Source organism: Mesocricetus auratus, unplaced genomic scaffold (genome assembly GCF_017639785.1).
Source record: "Mesocricetus auratus isolate SY011 unplaced genomic scaffold, BCM_Maur_2.0 Super-Scaffold_100007, whole genome shotgun sequence".
Classification (NCBI taxonomy): domain Eukaryota; kingdom Metazoa; phylum Chordata; class Mammalia; order Rodentia; family Cricetidae; genus Mesocricetus; species Mesocricetus auratus.
This window is the reverse complement of record NW_024429191.1, coordinates 16,373,353-16,387,674: the sequence shown is the minus strand read 5'-3', so window position 1 is coordinate 16,387,674 and position 14,322 is coordinate 16,373,353. Positions and strand designations below refer to the sequence as shown.

At 43.6% G+C, this 14,322-nt stretch overlaps 1 protein-coding gene across 8 annotated transcripts in view; it reads left to right on the top strand.

Moving 5' to 3' along the window:
• The window catches only part of Tenm2 (teneurin transmembrane protein 2), a 1,211,860-nt gene that overhangs the window by 1,039,590 nt on the left and 157,948 nt on the right, over positions 1 to 14,322 (top strand). For all 8 annotated transcript variants that reach the window (XM_040748463.1, XM_040748461.1, XM_040748460.1 and 5 more), the window contains one exon: positions 13,268 to 13,463. In XM_040748463.1, the coding sequence (XP_040604397.1) occupies positions 13,268 to 13,463 (196 nt within the window). The remainder of the gene's footprint in view (positions 1 to 13,267; positions 13,464 to 14,322) is intronic.

The window sequence follows — 14,322 nt, the reverse complement described above, 5'->3', positions numbered from 1 at the left end:
AGTCTAATGTCTGAACTCAGGGTGACTCCCACATTGGGAGTCTGGGAAGTAACCACTCTGTCTGTGCAGGTAAGGATGGCAGGTCTTCATACATCAAGGATCTCTTAAGTATTAATCACCGGGAACTTCTGAGTTCCCAGCCTCTTAAGCAGACAGGTGGAGCAGGAAGCTGACTCCTGGCCATCAAGTATGGATTATGCCCTTGACTGCCCGAGCCAAGCCTCCTGTTAATCCACTGTTTATAGCTTGCCAGCACCCAGGCCTCCCGTTTTTTTGTTTTTCTTTTTTTCATAGTTGCTTCCAGCACTGTCTCTCAACCTTGGGGTTGCATCAGCCTAAACTGGGGCTCTCACATTGGTAGCTCATGCCTGTTTTCTGGAGTCTGGGGTAGCTTAGTTTTAACAGTAGAGTCCCTCTGGACAGGTAGTACCCGGTCAGATAGAATTCCTTTCTTGTTACCCCATTCCTCGGGGGAATCACTGTCTTACCACAACCCATAACTAAATTTAAGGTTTATGAGGGTGCAGGCTTGCCCTAAGGTTAGGACTGCTACCAGTCCGTCCACTTCAGTTTTCCAGTGGAGTATTGAATATAATGGCACCATATCAACAGCAAACAAGGATGTTTTGGCTATTTCTTTTCCTATTTGTATTTCTGTGATCTCCTTAAGTTTTCTTATGGCTCTAGTTAAAACCTAAGCACTATGTTGAACAGGAATGGAGAGAGTGGACATCCTGATCTTGTTCCTGACTTTAGTGGGAATTCTTAAGAGTTTTTCTCCATTTAGCATGAACATGATAAGATGTTGGCTGTGGGACTGTTGTATATTGCCTTCATTATGTTGAGATTTGTCCCCTGTATTCCTATCTTCTCTCAGGACTTTTATCATGAGGAAATGTTGAATTTTGTCAAAGACATTTTTTGCTGTTCATGGGATGATCACATGGTTTCTGTCCTTGAATCTGTCTATGTGGCAGATTGTATCTATCGATTGATATGTGTTCAGTTGTTTCTACATATCTGGGTTGAAGTCAATTTGATCATAGTAAATAATCTTTTTGATGTGTTCATCAAACAAACTCATTCTTATGAGTTTGTTTAAATTCTTTATTCCATCTTCATTTAATTTGTATAGGTCATACATATCTAGTAATTCATCATTCTTTTAGATATTCCAATTTAGTGGAAGTTTCAGAGTCTATCCTTAAAAGTCTCTGGATTTCGTCAGTATCTACTCTAATGTTTCCTTTCCCATCTCTGATTTCACTAATGTGGGTCCTCACTCCTGTTCTTTTGTTAACTTTTGCCAAAGGTTTGTTGATCTTGTTCATCTTTTCAAAGAAACAGCTCTTCATTTCATAGATTCTTTGTAATTTTTTCTATTTCATTTATTTCAGCTCTAAGTTTATTTATTCTCATATATACTTTTTAAAAATTATTTATTATGTATACAGTGTTCTACCTGTATTTATGCCTGCACACCAGAAGAGGGCACCAGATCTCCTTGTAAATGGTTGTGGGTGCTGGGAATTGAAGTCAGTACCTCTGGAAGAGCAGTCAGCTCTTCATATATTCTTTTAGTGTGCTGTTTGTACTTGTTTCTGTTAGGCCTCCAACAGTATTGTTAGGTTGCTAATATGATAACTTTCTCACTTTCTGTGGTCATCTGCTGCTGTAAACTTCCGTCTTAGAGCCGCCTTCATTGTGTGTCAGACATTTGACCTGTTGTACTTCCATATTCATTCAGTTTTAGAAGTTTTAACAATTTCTTTCTTGATTTCTTTCTTCCATTCAATGGCATGTTGTTTAGTCTCCAGTAGTTTGTGTACTTTCTGCAGTTCCTATTGCTGTTGTTATGCAAATCCAATTCCTTGGTGGTCAGAAAGAACACACAATACGATTCAATTTTTCTTCATTTGCTGAAACGTGCTTTGTGTGCCACTCTGTGACTGATTTTTGGGGAAAGTTCCAGGGACTGTTGAGAAGGAAGTGCATCTCTAGTGTTTGGGTGGAATGTCCTGTAAAAGTCTGTTAGGTCTGTTTGATTTCTGATGTCACTTGACATCAGGATTTCTCTATTAATTTTGTCTGGATGACTTGTATACTGTTGGGAGTTGGGTACTGAGGTCACCCACCACCACTGTGTTGGGATCAATCTGTGATCTTAGAGCTAATAGTGTTTCTTTTATGAAATGTGGTGCATAAATGTCTAGAATTGTGGTATCTTTGTGGTAGAATTTTCATTTATTTGTTATGAAGCGTCCTTTTGTCTATCTTCTGACTAGTTTTGTGACTAGTTTGGCCTTGAAGTTTATTTTGTCATATAGTAAAATAGCTCTGTCTGCTGTACTTTTTTCTATCTTTCTAGCCTAATGTGGTATCTATTAATGGTTAAGTATGTTTCTTCAAAGTATCAAAAAGATGGATCATGTTTTCTAACCCAGTTTGTTAGTCTATGGCTTTCAAATGAAGATATTGAGACCGTTAGTATTGAGTTGTTATTAAACAGTATTTATTAACTTCTGATATTTTTGTGGTGGTGTTTTCTTAGACATCTTCTGATTAACTGTTCTGGAATTATTTACTTATTCCTCATGCTCTTTTGGGTGTGTTTGTCTTTTCTTTTTTTTTTTTTTAAAGATTTATTTATGTATTACCTATACAGTGTTCTGCCTACATGCCAGAAGAGGGCACCAGATTGAATTATAGATGGTTGTGAGCCACCATGTGGTTGCTGGGAATTGAACTCAGGACCTCTGGAAGAGCAGTCAGTGCTCTTAACCTCTGAGCCATCTCTCCAGCCCGTGTTTGTCTTTTCTTAAGACAAAAGTATTCCTTTTGGTATCCTCTGTGGAGCTGACTTAATGGGACATAAATTCCTTAAATCTATTTTATCATAGAAGTTTGTCTTTCTCCTGTGATTATGAGTCACATATTTTAAAGATTTATTTATTTTATGTATATGCATTTTTGTCTTCATATATATCTGCACACCAGAAGAGGATATCAGATCCCATAGGACTACAGTTATACACAGGAGTAAGCTACCATGTGGGTGCTGGAAATTGAATCCAAGACCTCTGGAAGAGCAGCCAGTACTCTTAATTACTGAACCATATGTCCAGCCCCAATGATTAATATATTTACTGGGTATAGTGATCTAGGTTGGCATCTGTGGTCTTTCATAACTGATCGTTAGTCTAAGCTGCCTGGCTTTCAATATCTCCATTGAAATATAAGGTGTTATTGTGATGGCCTGCCTTACTTGTGGCTTGGTCTTTCTCTCTTAAGATTTCAGTATCTTTTCTTTTTTTCTGTACACCTAGTTTTTTAATTATTATGTGACATGGAAACTATCTGGCCTGTCTGTCTGGTGTTCTGTATTACTCTAGCACACTGATATAAGGAGCAAGATTTAAGAAGTGCCTTTTTCCCATGATTTTGTTGAAAATATTTTCTGTGCTTTTGAACTGGGTTTCTTCTCTTTCATTTATACATGCATAGGTGTGGTCTTTTATAGCATCCCAGAATTTCTGCATGTTCCATTCCTAGTTCTGTTTGTTTGCTTGTTTGTTTAGTTTTAACATTTTATTTAACTGGGTGATCCAATTCACTACCTGGTCTTTAAGACCAGATATTCTCTCTTCTATTTGATCCTCTGACTGAGCCTTTTGTTTCTGAATTTTTCATTTAGTTTTATTTAAGTTTTGCTTTTCTTCAGAGATTCTATCTCTTTATTAAATTCTGTTTTGCCAGGCATTGGTAGCGCACGCCTTTAATCCCAGCACTCAGGAGGCAGAGACAGGCGGATCTCTGTGAGTTTGAAGCCAGCCTAGTCTACAGAGTGAGTTCCAGGACAGACTCCAAAACAATACAGAGAAAACCTGTCTCAAAAAAAAACCAAAAAAATCTGTTTTTATATTTTAAATTGTTTTCATTATTTTATCCAACTAGTTGTACTTTTCTGTCTTTGTTGAGATATTTATTCTTATTCTCTTTGAGTTCTTTTAACATTTTTATAATTAATATTTTGAAATCAGTGTCTTTTGTATCAGCTAAGTTGTCTTTCTCAGGAAACATTATAATGGGAGTACTAATTTATGGAGAAGACATGTTACAACATTTTTATTTTTGCAGTGGGACCTAGGCATCTTTACTTAGGGGACTGGTGGTTATTGGTTTGGATATCTGCCCTTACCTTTGTTGAGTGTGTTACTGGTAGTTTCTTATCCTGACCACCTGTTCCCTGTCCCAGTAGCTGCTTTCAAATTACCACACACAGACTTAATATTATTTATAAATTCTCAACCAAATATCTCAGGCTTATTAACTAGCTCTTACATTTTTAAGTTAACCCATATTCCTTATTTAGGCTTTGCCACATTGTGGTACCTTTTCTCAATACAGCATGTCCATCTTGCTCTTTCCAAATCTGGCTGGTGTCACTTGACTCTGCCCTTCTCCTTCCCATCACCCTTAGTTTGGTCACCCTGCCTGGCTCCTGACCAAACAGCATTTTATTAAACCAATTTGAATGACAGTGTACAAGAACATTATTCTACAGCAGAATGGGCGTTTGAATCTTAGCTGTTTCCCCAACTTTTCTAGTTGTGGACCAGCTGAATGGTACTTGAAGTTCAGTCTTGTAGCAACTATATATTGATATGTGAATGAGGTATCAGAAGAGGTCCCAGATTAACCAGACAGGTGCAACTTCTGAGCCAAGGAGCAGACTCACAGGCTTAGTAGGTTGTTGCAGGCAATCTTCTTAAGTCTGTAGACAATTTATTGAGGTCTACCAGTAGTACTTGGGTGGCAGGAGCTAGATCACAGTAAGAGTGAGCAGTGTTCTGTAGGGGTGGGTCACAGGATGCCTCATTATCCTCAGGTAGATATAGGTGGGGTAGATACTACGCTGGGGGTCCCTATCTGAGGTCAGGTGCAGGATGCTACATGGTCCCAGGATGGTGTGGTGGATGGGTATGCTTTATTTTTTAAGTGCACACACCCTATGTATACTTACCCCCACTAGGCCACCACATATGTTCTGTCCCTAGATATAAACTCAACCCTTCAGGAGCTCATATCCAAGAAGACAGAGATGAGCTCTAAACTGGTGAATAACAAGATTTTTTCAGAGTAATGAGCTTCTGCTGAGAATGGAAACAAATCAACGTATTTTAGAGTGGGTGGTCAGAGGCATCTTTCCTGAAGTTGCAATGTGTAGGCAAAGACAGGATTGACAAGCAACAGACAGCTGTGTGGGCAGAAGAAGGGCAGCCATGCAGAGGGAGCAGCTGGTGCAAACGCCATTAGGCTGGGATGCGTTGATGTATTATAGGAAGAGAGCAAACAGTGTGGCTAGAACACATGGAAGACAGAGAAGGGAGCTGGAAAAGGGCTGGATCCCAGAGAAGCTACAGTTCAGGTGTGACCAGTGTCCAGAAAAAAACAACACAGCTTCCCAGGCATGCTTTCAGCTGAGATCTTCCTTCAATGGAATCATGAAAGTACCCACAAACCAGGCCAGCTACCGGCTAGGCTGGCAGCTAGAGTTAGTTCTTGGAAAACTTGTAGCAGCTGCCTGTAGTTGTCTTGGTTCCTGAAAATCAAATTCAAGTCTTGAACTGGCCGCCCTCCCTGTTCCAGGATATAAGATGCATTCTCTAAGCCTGCAGCAGCCATTGTTCCTTCCAAAGATAAAGAGCAAAGGCAAGGAGGGGTTTTAGGAACATAAAATGAGATAACACCCGTCAACATTTGTCACTACAGCTGACACAAGTGCCAGCCAGAAGCCAGGCATAGTTGGCACACATCTATAATCTTAGCACTTGGGAGGTGAAGACAGGAAATCATTGTCTCTGTTTCTTTTCTATTACAAACAAGGCATCATGACCAAAGTAACTTCTAAAAGGAAATATTTAATGTTTGGGATCACAGTCCCAAAGGGTTAGAGTCCATGACCATCATGGCAGGAAGAATGGCAGCAGCCAGGCATGGAGCTAGGACAGTAGCTGAGAGCATCTGTCTGGTTCACAAGCATGAGGCAGAAAGAGATAACTGGGAATGTCATGGGGTTTTAAAACCTCAAAACCCACCCCCAGTGACACACCTCCTCCAACAAGAACACACTTCTTAATCCTTCCCAAGCAGTTCTACCAACTAAGGACCAAGCATTCAAAAGTATAAGAACATTGGATGTTACGGGATATTTGTACCGTGTATGAAGATATATTGCTGTGATTGGTTTAATAAAGAGCTGAACAGCCAATAACTAGGCAGGAGGTATGGGCGGGACTTCCAGGAAAAAAGAGGAAGTAGGAGGAGACAATCGAGGTGCAGAGAAGGCACAGAGGGAGTCAGATATACAGAGTGAAAGAGAGGTAAAAAGCCACATGACAAAACATAGATTAGTAGAAAATGGGTTCATGTAAGTTATAAGAGCTAGTTAGAGATAAGCCTAAGTGTAATGTGTAGTCTTCTTGCCAACCTGCTCCCTGAGCCACATCAGTCCCAAATGAGCATGCAGGACGCTATATTAATTATAAAGCTGTTGGCCATTTGCTATGGTTTTGTAATAGCTAGCTCTGACTTAATAATTAACCCATAATTACTAATATATTTTTATAAGGACTTATATAAGGAAGGACTGCCCCATCACCTAAGTTATAGGCCTAGCTTTCATAATTATTAATAAGTCTCCATGTCATTATTTGGGAGCTGGGTGGCAGGACAGAAAAATACCCATTACAATGGGACAATTCTTACTCAAATCACACAACCAAGGATTTCAGTCTGTCCTGGGTTACACTGTAAGATTAAAAAAAATCAAAATAACAGAAGAGCAGGGCTAAAAAGATGGCTCAGAGGTTAAGAGTACTTACTGATATTCCAGAGGACCTGAGTTCAGTTCCCAGCACCCATACCAGACAGTTCAGAGCTTCTTGTAACTCTCACTCCTAGGGAGCCCTCTTCCAGCCTCCATAGGCACATGTATAAACACACACACACACACACACACACACACACACACACACACACACAGATTCACATACTCACATAATTAAAAATAAGATAAATATTATTTTTGGAAAGCCAGGTGTGGTATCGTCGTATACCTTTAACCCCAACACTAGGGATACAGAGGCAGGCAGATCTCTGTGTGTTCAAGGCCTACCTGATCTATAGAGTGAGTTCCAGGACATCCAGGCCTACATAGTAAGACAAAACAAAGCAAAACAACAACAAAGCAAGGCTAAATGACAATGAATTCCTCCTACTTTTGACAACTCCTTTGCCACTGTGAAAAGCTATGTAGTAGTGAATCAAGAGCTCCACCCTCCTGGGTGAACCCTACCTGATTTCCAGTGTCGAGGACACCAGCTCCAAAGGGCTCGACTCTTACCTGATCTGGAAAAGCAGCCCAGTTAACTGTATGGGAGTTCAGGAATGCCTCCTCACTGTGGCCCAGGAGCTATCCTCCTTTATCCTCTTGCCTTTGACTCAGCTCTCTAAGACTGATTTGTCCCATAGTCAGGCCTATTCAAGCAGGACTTACCTCCCATCCCCACCCCCATCCTCATCCCCACCCCCATCCCCACCCCTGATTCAGCCAAGGCCCCTTCCACCTTTCCCTCTTCATGCAGCCCCTGGGAAAGCCAGTAGACAGGCTGTGCTGAGCCCACATGAGGCATCCGCTGGCACAGGAATGGCTGGCATCAGAGACAGATGCACAAGGCTTGAATGACCTTCTGTGCCAAGTCATTCTGGCCACTGAATGCAGCCAGACTACATGGTAAAGGGGGCTTCAAGCAGCCACAGCTCACATGTGCTAACCCCCACACAATCCCACCACCTGCTGCATATGCCCTGACAACAGAGGGAGAGACAGCATCCGAGGAGACAAAGGATGCTGCCAGGGGAGCTGCAGAGTGGCAGGCTAGCTCTGGGAAATGTCACCCTTTATTGCTCTTCCCAGTCGCATCAACCCCCAGCAAGCAGACATTCCAAGTGACAGAAAAGTTATTTTCCCGTTTCCCAGGGTCCTGGACCCAGTAATAACATCTTCCGGAAGGGCAATGGGTCTGTCTTTAACCTTGCCCTCTTTGGCAAGTGCGGATTCTGGAGGCCTCCAGCAGCAACCTGGGGGCTTGTGTGCTCCCTGTGTGTGGATGGCTGCTTTCCCTTCTGGGAAAGTGACAGCCCCCCCCCTCAGGCTCAGCCAGTGCAGGTGTCTCCTCTTTCCACCAGCTCCTCTGGAAACCCACTAAGTTATCTTAATTACCATTCTTCCTCTCTCTCTGCCAAGAATTGGGGAGATTTATAATTGGATCAGTCAAATATTTACTGTGGTTTATTTCTTTGCCACTCCAGCTCTCGTAAAAGTTGCATTTTCATGCCACTTTCGGGCATGACTGATGGCTCACAGGCACAGCCCTCTCATTGCATGTCAGCTGGGGTTATTTCTTCAAGGTCAGAGAAAGAGAGGGGGAGACAGGGGGAAAGGCAGTGAGAGAGCAGGAAAGGGAAGAGAGAGAGGGAAGGAGGGGGAAGGCAGTGAGAGAGGGGGAGGGAGGAAGGGAGGGATCAAAGAAGAAAGGAGGGGAGGAGGAAAGGCAGTGAAGAGGAGAAGAGAGCAGGGAGGGATGGACGGACAGACAGATGGACGAAGGAGGAAGACAGAGAGCTTTGAGGAAGAGGGACGTTGTCTATTCCAGGTTATTGTATTGTTTCCCCTTCTTCTCCCCGGTGTGAAAGAGACAGAGGCCACTTGTGTCTCTTTTGTCATGGCTGAGTTATGTACACCTAATGCCCTACAGGGAACTGTAGACCTGTTAGAATGTGTCATGTAGTGACCTTTATAGCCAGCTGAGCAGATCATAGTGCCTGAATGTCTCCATTTCCTGGATGGATTACCACAAGTTCCTGGAGCAGAGGAACGAGTGGGTCCTAACCTGAGTTATCAGTCCCCAGTGAAGATGGAACTCTAGCCAGGCTTCTGGAAATGCTGACCTCATAGCGTCACCCGCCTGCCAAGTATACTGGCAGATCTCTGTCTGAAGCCACATCCGAGAGAGCAGAGGCACCCTGAGCCAGCAGGCCACCCTGCCTCACAGATCCTTGCTGGCTCCTGGGCCCTGCCCTAGCCTGCAGTCTCCACACTTGGCTCCATAGACCCGCCTTGAGTTTCTGTCCCTTCCCTGGATCAGGGCAGGAACGAATGATGCTTAGGCTGTATTAGCCTGTGAGTAGAGAAGCCAGATGTTTGGCTAAAAGAGGACCAGGTGTGTCGACTGGGATGCTCCAGGGGCAAACTGGGAGAGGCACTCTACAGACAATAGGGTTACAGTTGCACCAACGGATGACTCCACATTCTCATGGGTAACCCGTCCTCTTCTGCCTGATGAGAAATGAGAACAAGGCTGGAATCTGCTGCCATCTTGGGGAGTACACAGGAAAGGAAAAGGGAAATGGAGCTGAGGAATCCAAGAAGCCTGCAGAAGGGTCAGGTCACCATTTCAGAGGCTTGTTGTCACCAGCAGTTATGGATAGATAGTTCCTGGAGCAATTCCAGGATCTTCTCCAGGTGCCAATGGTCACATCCAAACCACAGCTATCTTGGGCACTGCTGGCTTAGGTTGTACCATGGCCTGCCATGCTCAGAAAAAGAGAGAGGGGTGTGTGAGAGATTCACAGGGCACCTAATGACAGCATCAGAAGGATTCTGTGGCCTGTGCTCCATTATCCTAAATGATCATGTGTCCCACTAACAGTAAAGGGACTATAGAACCCTAGTGATCTCTGCCACAGAGGCCACCAAAAGTTACACTGTCAAAGAAGGAAGGGAAATGAGGCAAAATAAGGGAGAAAGCCTACACACAGTTTACCACGCTCATGAACTGGGAAGCACAGTCCTGAGCGTCTCTCAAATCTTGATGGTGCTTATGAATTTTCAGATTCCTGGCCCACAGTCCCCAATCACATGCATGTTCTGACTAGTCATGGCAGGCTGCCTATAGCTCTCCTTTCCACTCCTCTCCTCTCCCCCTCCCCTCCTCTCCTCTACTCTCCCCTCCCCTCCTCCCTTCTACTCTCCCCTCCCCTCCCCTCCTCTCCTCTCCCATTTAAGACAACACTATAGAAAATGGAAACAAAATAATCTTCAAAGACAAAACTTTTACTTCATTCCAATTTTATTTCCCTCCGTATCATGCATTTACAAATTTGCTATTTTATTCATTTGATATTTAACAAACACTTATGGATCAGTCTCTGCCCCAGGCAGATTTGGCAGGGGAGTGACTTCTAATAAAGATAGCTGAAGTTGCAACCACACAGTTTACACACAGAGCACTCACAGTTACAGGCACCACATATATCAGCCCAGCTATTTCTTAGAGCTGAATTTTGCTATGGAAACCATTGTCATGCCTATTGCAAGGACAAGAAGTCAGAGGCACAGGCCTTTGATCTCTTCCACAAAAGGCCAGCAAGCAAGTGGAGAGCAGAGCTCAGAGCCTGACCCAGGCAAGCGAACCCTGGAGCTGTCACTCTAAACACTCCAGCAGCCACCGAGTCCCCGGGCCTGCAGCTTGCATCCTTCTGTGTGAACTAATGATGGGCTTTAAGAACAACTGTGTCATTTAGGGAGTAAGCTAAGAGCTTAGGAAATGATGAACTACATAAAGGGATACAGAAGTGAGATGTGTGGGCCACCGTATCTCCTCTCACCCTCCCATCCCACCAGCCTTGTTGGAGAGCCCACGGCTGGCAGATTTCCCCTAAATGAAAACTGCCCTCTAAACCTCCACAGGAGGACTCCAAGGAGCCAGGCAAAAATAAATGCCCTTCCTCTGCTCTGAAAAATGCTTTCTTCCCTAGTCATTTGATTGGCTGGACAGCAAGACCCGCCACTAGTCCTGAGCCATTTCCGTGTCCCTCGGCTGGCCAGCCGGTTCTGCACCAGATGACTAATGCCCAAATTAGTCATGAGCAATGGCTCCACACAAGTAATCACCTTCCCCAAACTTTTCCTCATGAGGGTGATAACTCGGACCCCAAATGAAGTCTATTCTTCTCACCTCGCCACCAAGGAAGTTACAGCCATTGCTCTAACTGACAGCAGTCTGTAGACACTAGTGTTCATGGTCGGACATTTACGAGGTTGCTAGGGAACAAATGCTTTGGTTACAAAGGTCTCTGGAAGCACTGTCTCTTTGTCACATCCCTCCAAATCATTTATTTCAGCCCATAAGGACAGTGGTGACCAGTGGAGTTTGGGGCAGAGGGGAGCGCCACACAGACACTTCTTTACTGAGATGCAAGCCATTTCTTCTTCCAGAAATAGCCAGCCGTCTCGCTCGACATATGAACATGACATATGAACAGCTAGAGCCATGTGCTGCTTCCCTGGGGTCCTTTTGACATGCAAGTAGGTGGCCCGCAGTCACAAGTACTTTTTAATTCCTTATCTCCCCAAGCACCGCCCTAAGCATTGGCTTGTGTCATCCCTGTAACTGTATTCCTGAACTTCAGGTGCCACCACCCCTGAGAATAAAAACAGACACAACGTCAAACAGTAGCAAGTGTGGGATCAGAATTCAAACCTGAGTTTGTCTAATAACAGAGCCATTGGCTGGAGATTACTAAATCTTGTGTTTGCAGTGATCGTGTTTCTGATGGAAAATGGGCAATGGGATATATCAAGTTAGGCAATTCCTGGAGTTTCCAGCTATGAAGCTGTATATATGTAGAACTCTTTTCATGGAGGGGAAAGTAGACAGTGCTTGATCCTGCAGAAGTGTTTTTAATCTGCAGAAGCTCTGCACTTAGGGTCTTCTCTGGGAGTCAGAGTGCAAGGAACTGCTCTGTGCAGTGACTTTGAGTCTGTGAGATTCATCCATTTCTACCGGGGGTTTATCGATTTTCTTGTCAACAGGAAGAAACATTGGAGTCCTCTTTGCCTTCCCCTGCATCTTCCCTATCCAGCCCATGGGCAACTCGTGGCTTCTCTCCCTTCAAATGTCCCTCGAGTGCCTACTCCTCACTTACCACCCTCATCAAACTCTTTTCACCTCACACATGACTGACTGTAATCTCCACTTCCTAAACCAGTTTTCCTACTTACTTTCACTCCCTATAGAATATCTCATATCCCACCTCCAAAAACTAATTCCTCAGAATGTCTTTTATCACATCAGTCACTGCTCCAGAGTTTTCAGTGGCTCCCACTTGCCTGCCCTGAGATTTCACTTGGTACTTAGAACATGCCTGCCTTAGGTAACACTGAATCCTTCCATTTCCCTCATCTCTGGAAACCTGGGCTGTCGGATTTGTGTTGTACTCATCTCTAGCAACTTCCATGCCAGTTTCCACTGAAACTGAGTTCAACCTTTAAATGTTGGTTAACTTAAGGGCAGGCACTGTCACGGTAGAACCATTATAATTGAACAGAACTTTGTCCCAATTTTTGCTTTGCCGTTTAGGAGGTATGTGACCTTAAACAAAATACTTGGATTTTCTGAATTTTAATCTCCTGTACCTGTAAAATATGGACAAGACCTGGAGCACAACTCGGCCTGTAAAGTACTTACTTGTCTAGCATGGGAAAGGCCCTGGGTTTGGTGCCCAACAAAATATACACACATACACACACACAAAGAGACAGAGAGAGAAAGAGAGGTAGAAAGAGAGAGAGTGTGTGTGTAAAGGGGAATCCTTGTAGTTAAAGTATTGTATATTTTAAATTCTATAACTACCGATAAGAGTTTGTGACCAATGGAAACAGGATTCATAATAATACAGAGTAGAATTATAGCTCAGTGGGAGAATGCTGGTCTAGCATACCTGTGACTTTAGGTTTAGTTCCCAGCATTACAAACTATAAATAAAATTTAAGTCTGAAATATTGTCAGGCACCTATAAATCTAGCTACCTGAGAGACTGAGGCAAAGGATCACAAGTTCAAAAACAAGCAGATTCCATCTCAAAATAAAATACAACAAGGATGGAATTACAGCTCAGGAGCAGAGTGCTTGCCTGGCATCTGCAGACCCTGGGTCCAAACCCCAGTACCATGAAAAATAAGTTATTACTAATCATTAAAGGCGTAATGAATTGTAGCTGATACTGTCATCACAACTTACATTACTTTACAAAAGCACAGTTAAAAAGCACTTCTCCACTGGCTGATGGGCAGGAGGGCAGTGCTGGCTAAGGGTTCAAGTCCAAACTTGGCTTTACACGTTGCCCTCTCTCTGCTCCTCAGTATGACTTCATGGAACGCCTGGATGGAAAGGAGAAGTGGAGTGTGGTCGAGTCGCCCAGGGAACGCCGTAGCATCCAGACTCTGGTGCAGAATGAGGCCGTGTTTGTGCAGTACTTGGATGTGGGCCTGTGGCACCTAGCCTTCTACAATGACGGCAAGGACAAGGAGATGGTTTCCTTCAATACAGTCGTCTTAGGTAGGTTTGCAGTCCCTGAAGGGAAGCTCTATAAAGGGTGGGATAGACATACCGGGGGCCTCTCTGTGGAAGAGTTAGCAACAATGACAGTGTCTACTCTATGTGGGGCCAAACTGAATAGTCTCTGCCTTTGGCTCTAACTGCACAGGAATTCTGTGCAAGCCAGCAAGTCACTACTGGGCCTGAGGATGCTCACATGTGTCTGAATCAGACAGCTGGGGCCAACTACTGTGCGTCCAACCTGAGTATATTAGTTGCTTTTCTATTGCTGTGACAAAACACCATAACGAAAGCAACTTATAGAAAGAAGGGTTTATTTGGGGCTCATGGTTCCAGAGGGATAAGAGTCCATCACTGTCTCAGCAGGGGAGTGTGGCAGCAGGCAAGCATGGCACCTGGGGCTGTAAGCTAAGAGCTCACATCTCCAGTAGCAAACAGGAACCAAAGTGAACTCCAAATGGCACAAGTGTTTGGAAATCTCAAAGCCCATCCCCAGCGACAGACTTCCTCAACAGGACCATAAGCACACGTCATTCAAATCACCACATTGAGTGCATAGCTGGATTTGTAAATGCCTCTCTTTCCTTCTCATAAAGCAGAGGTGATGTCAATATCACCTCCCAGGCTCCTGTTAGGAATAAAGAAAGCCTTTTTTATTTCTAAGTGTGTAGCAGAGCCAAGAAACACTGGCCATTCATATCAGCTCTAAAGTCTTAAAAATTGAGCATACGTCAAAATAAAGAAAGGGTTTTTTTTTCCTTTTAACTTAAAAATACATCAGGGAAAAAGATACAGATGTTTTAAAAAAAGTCATATATTTATTCCCAAGCAAGCAAATCTCAAAATGCTTTAATTCAAT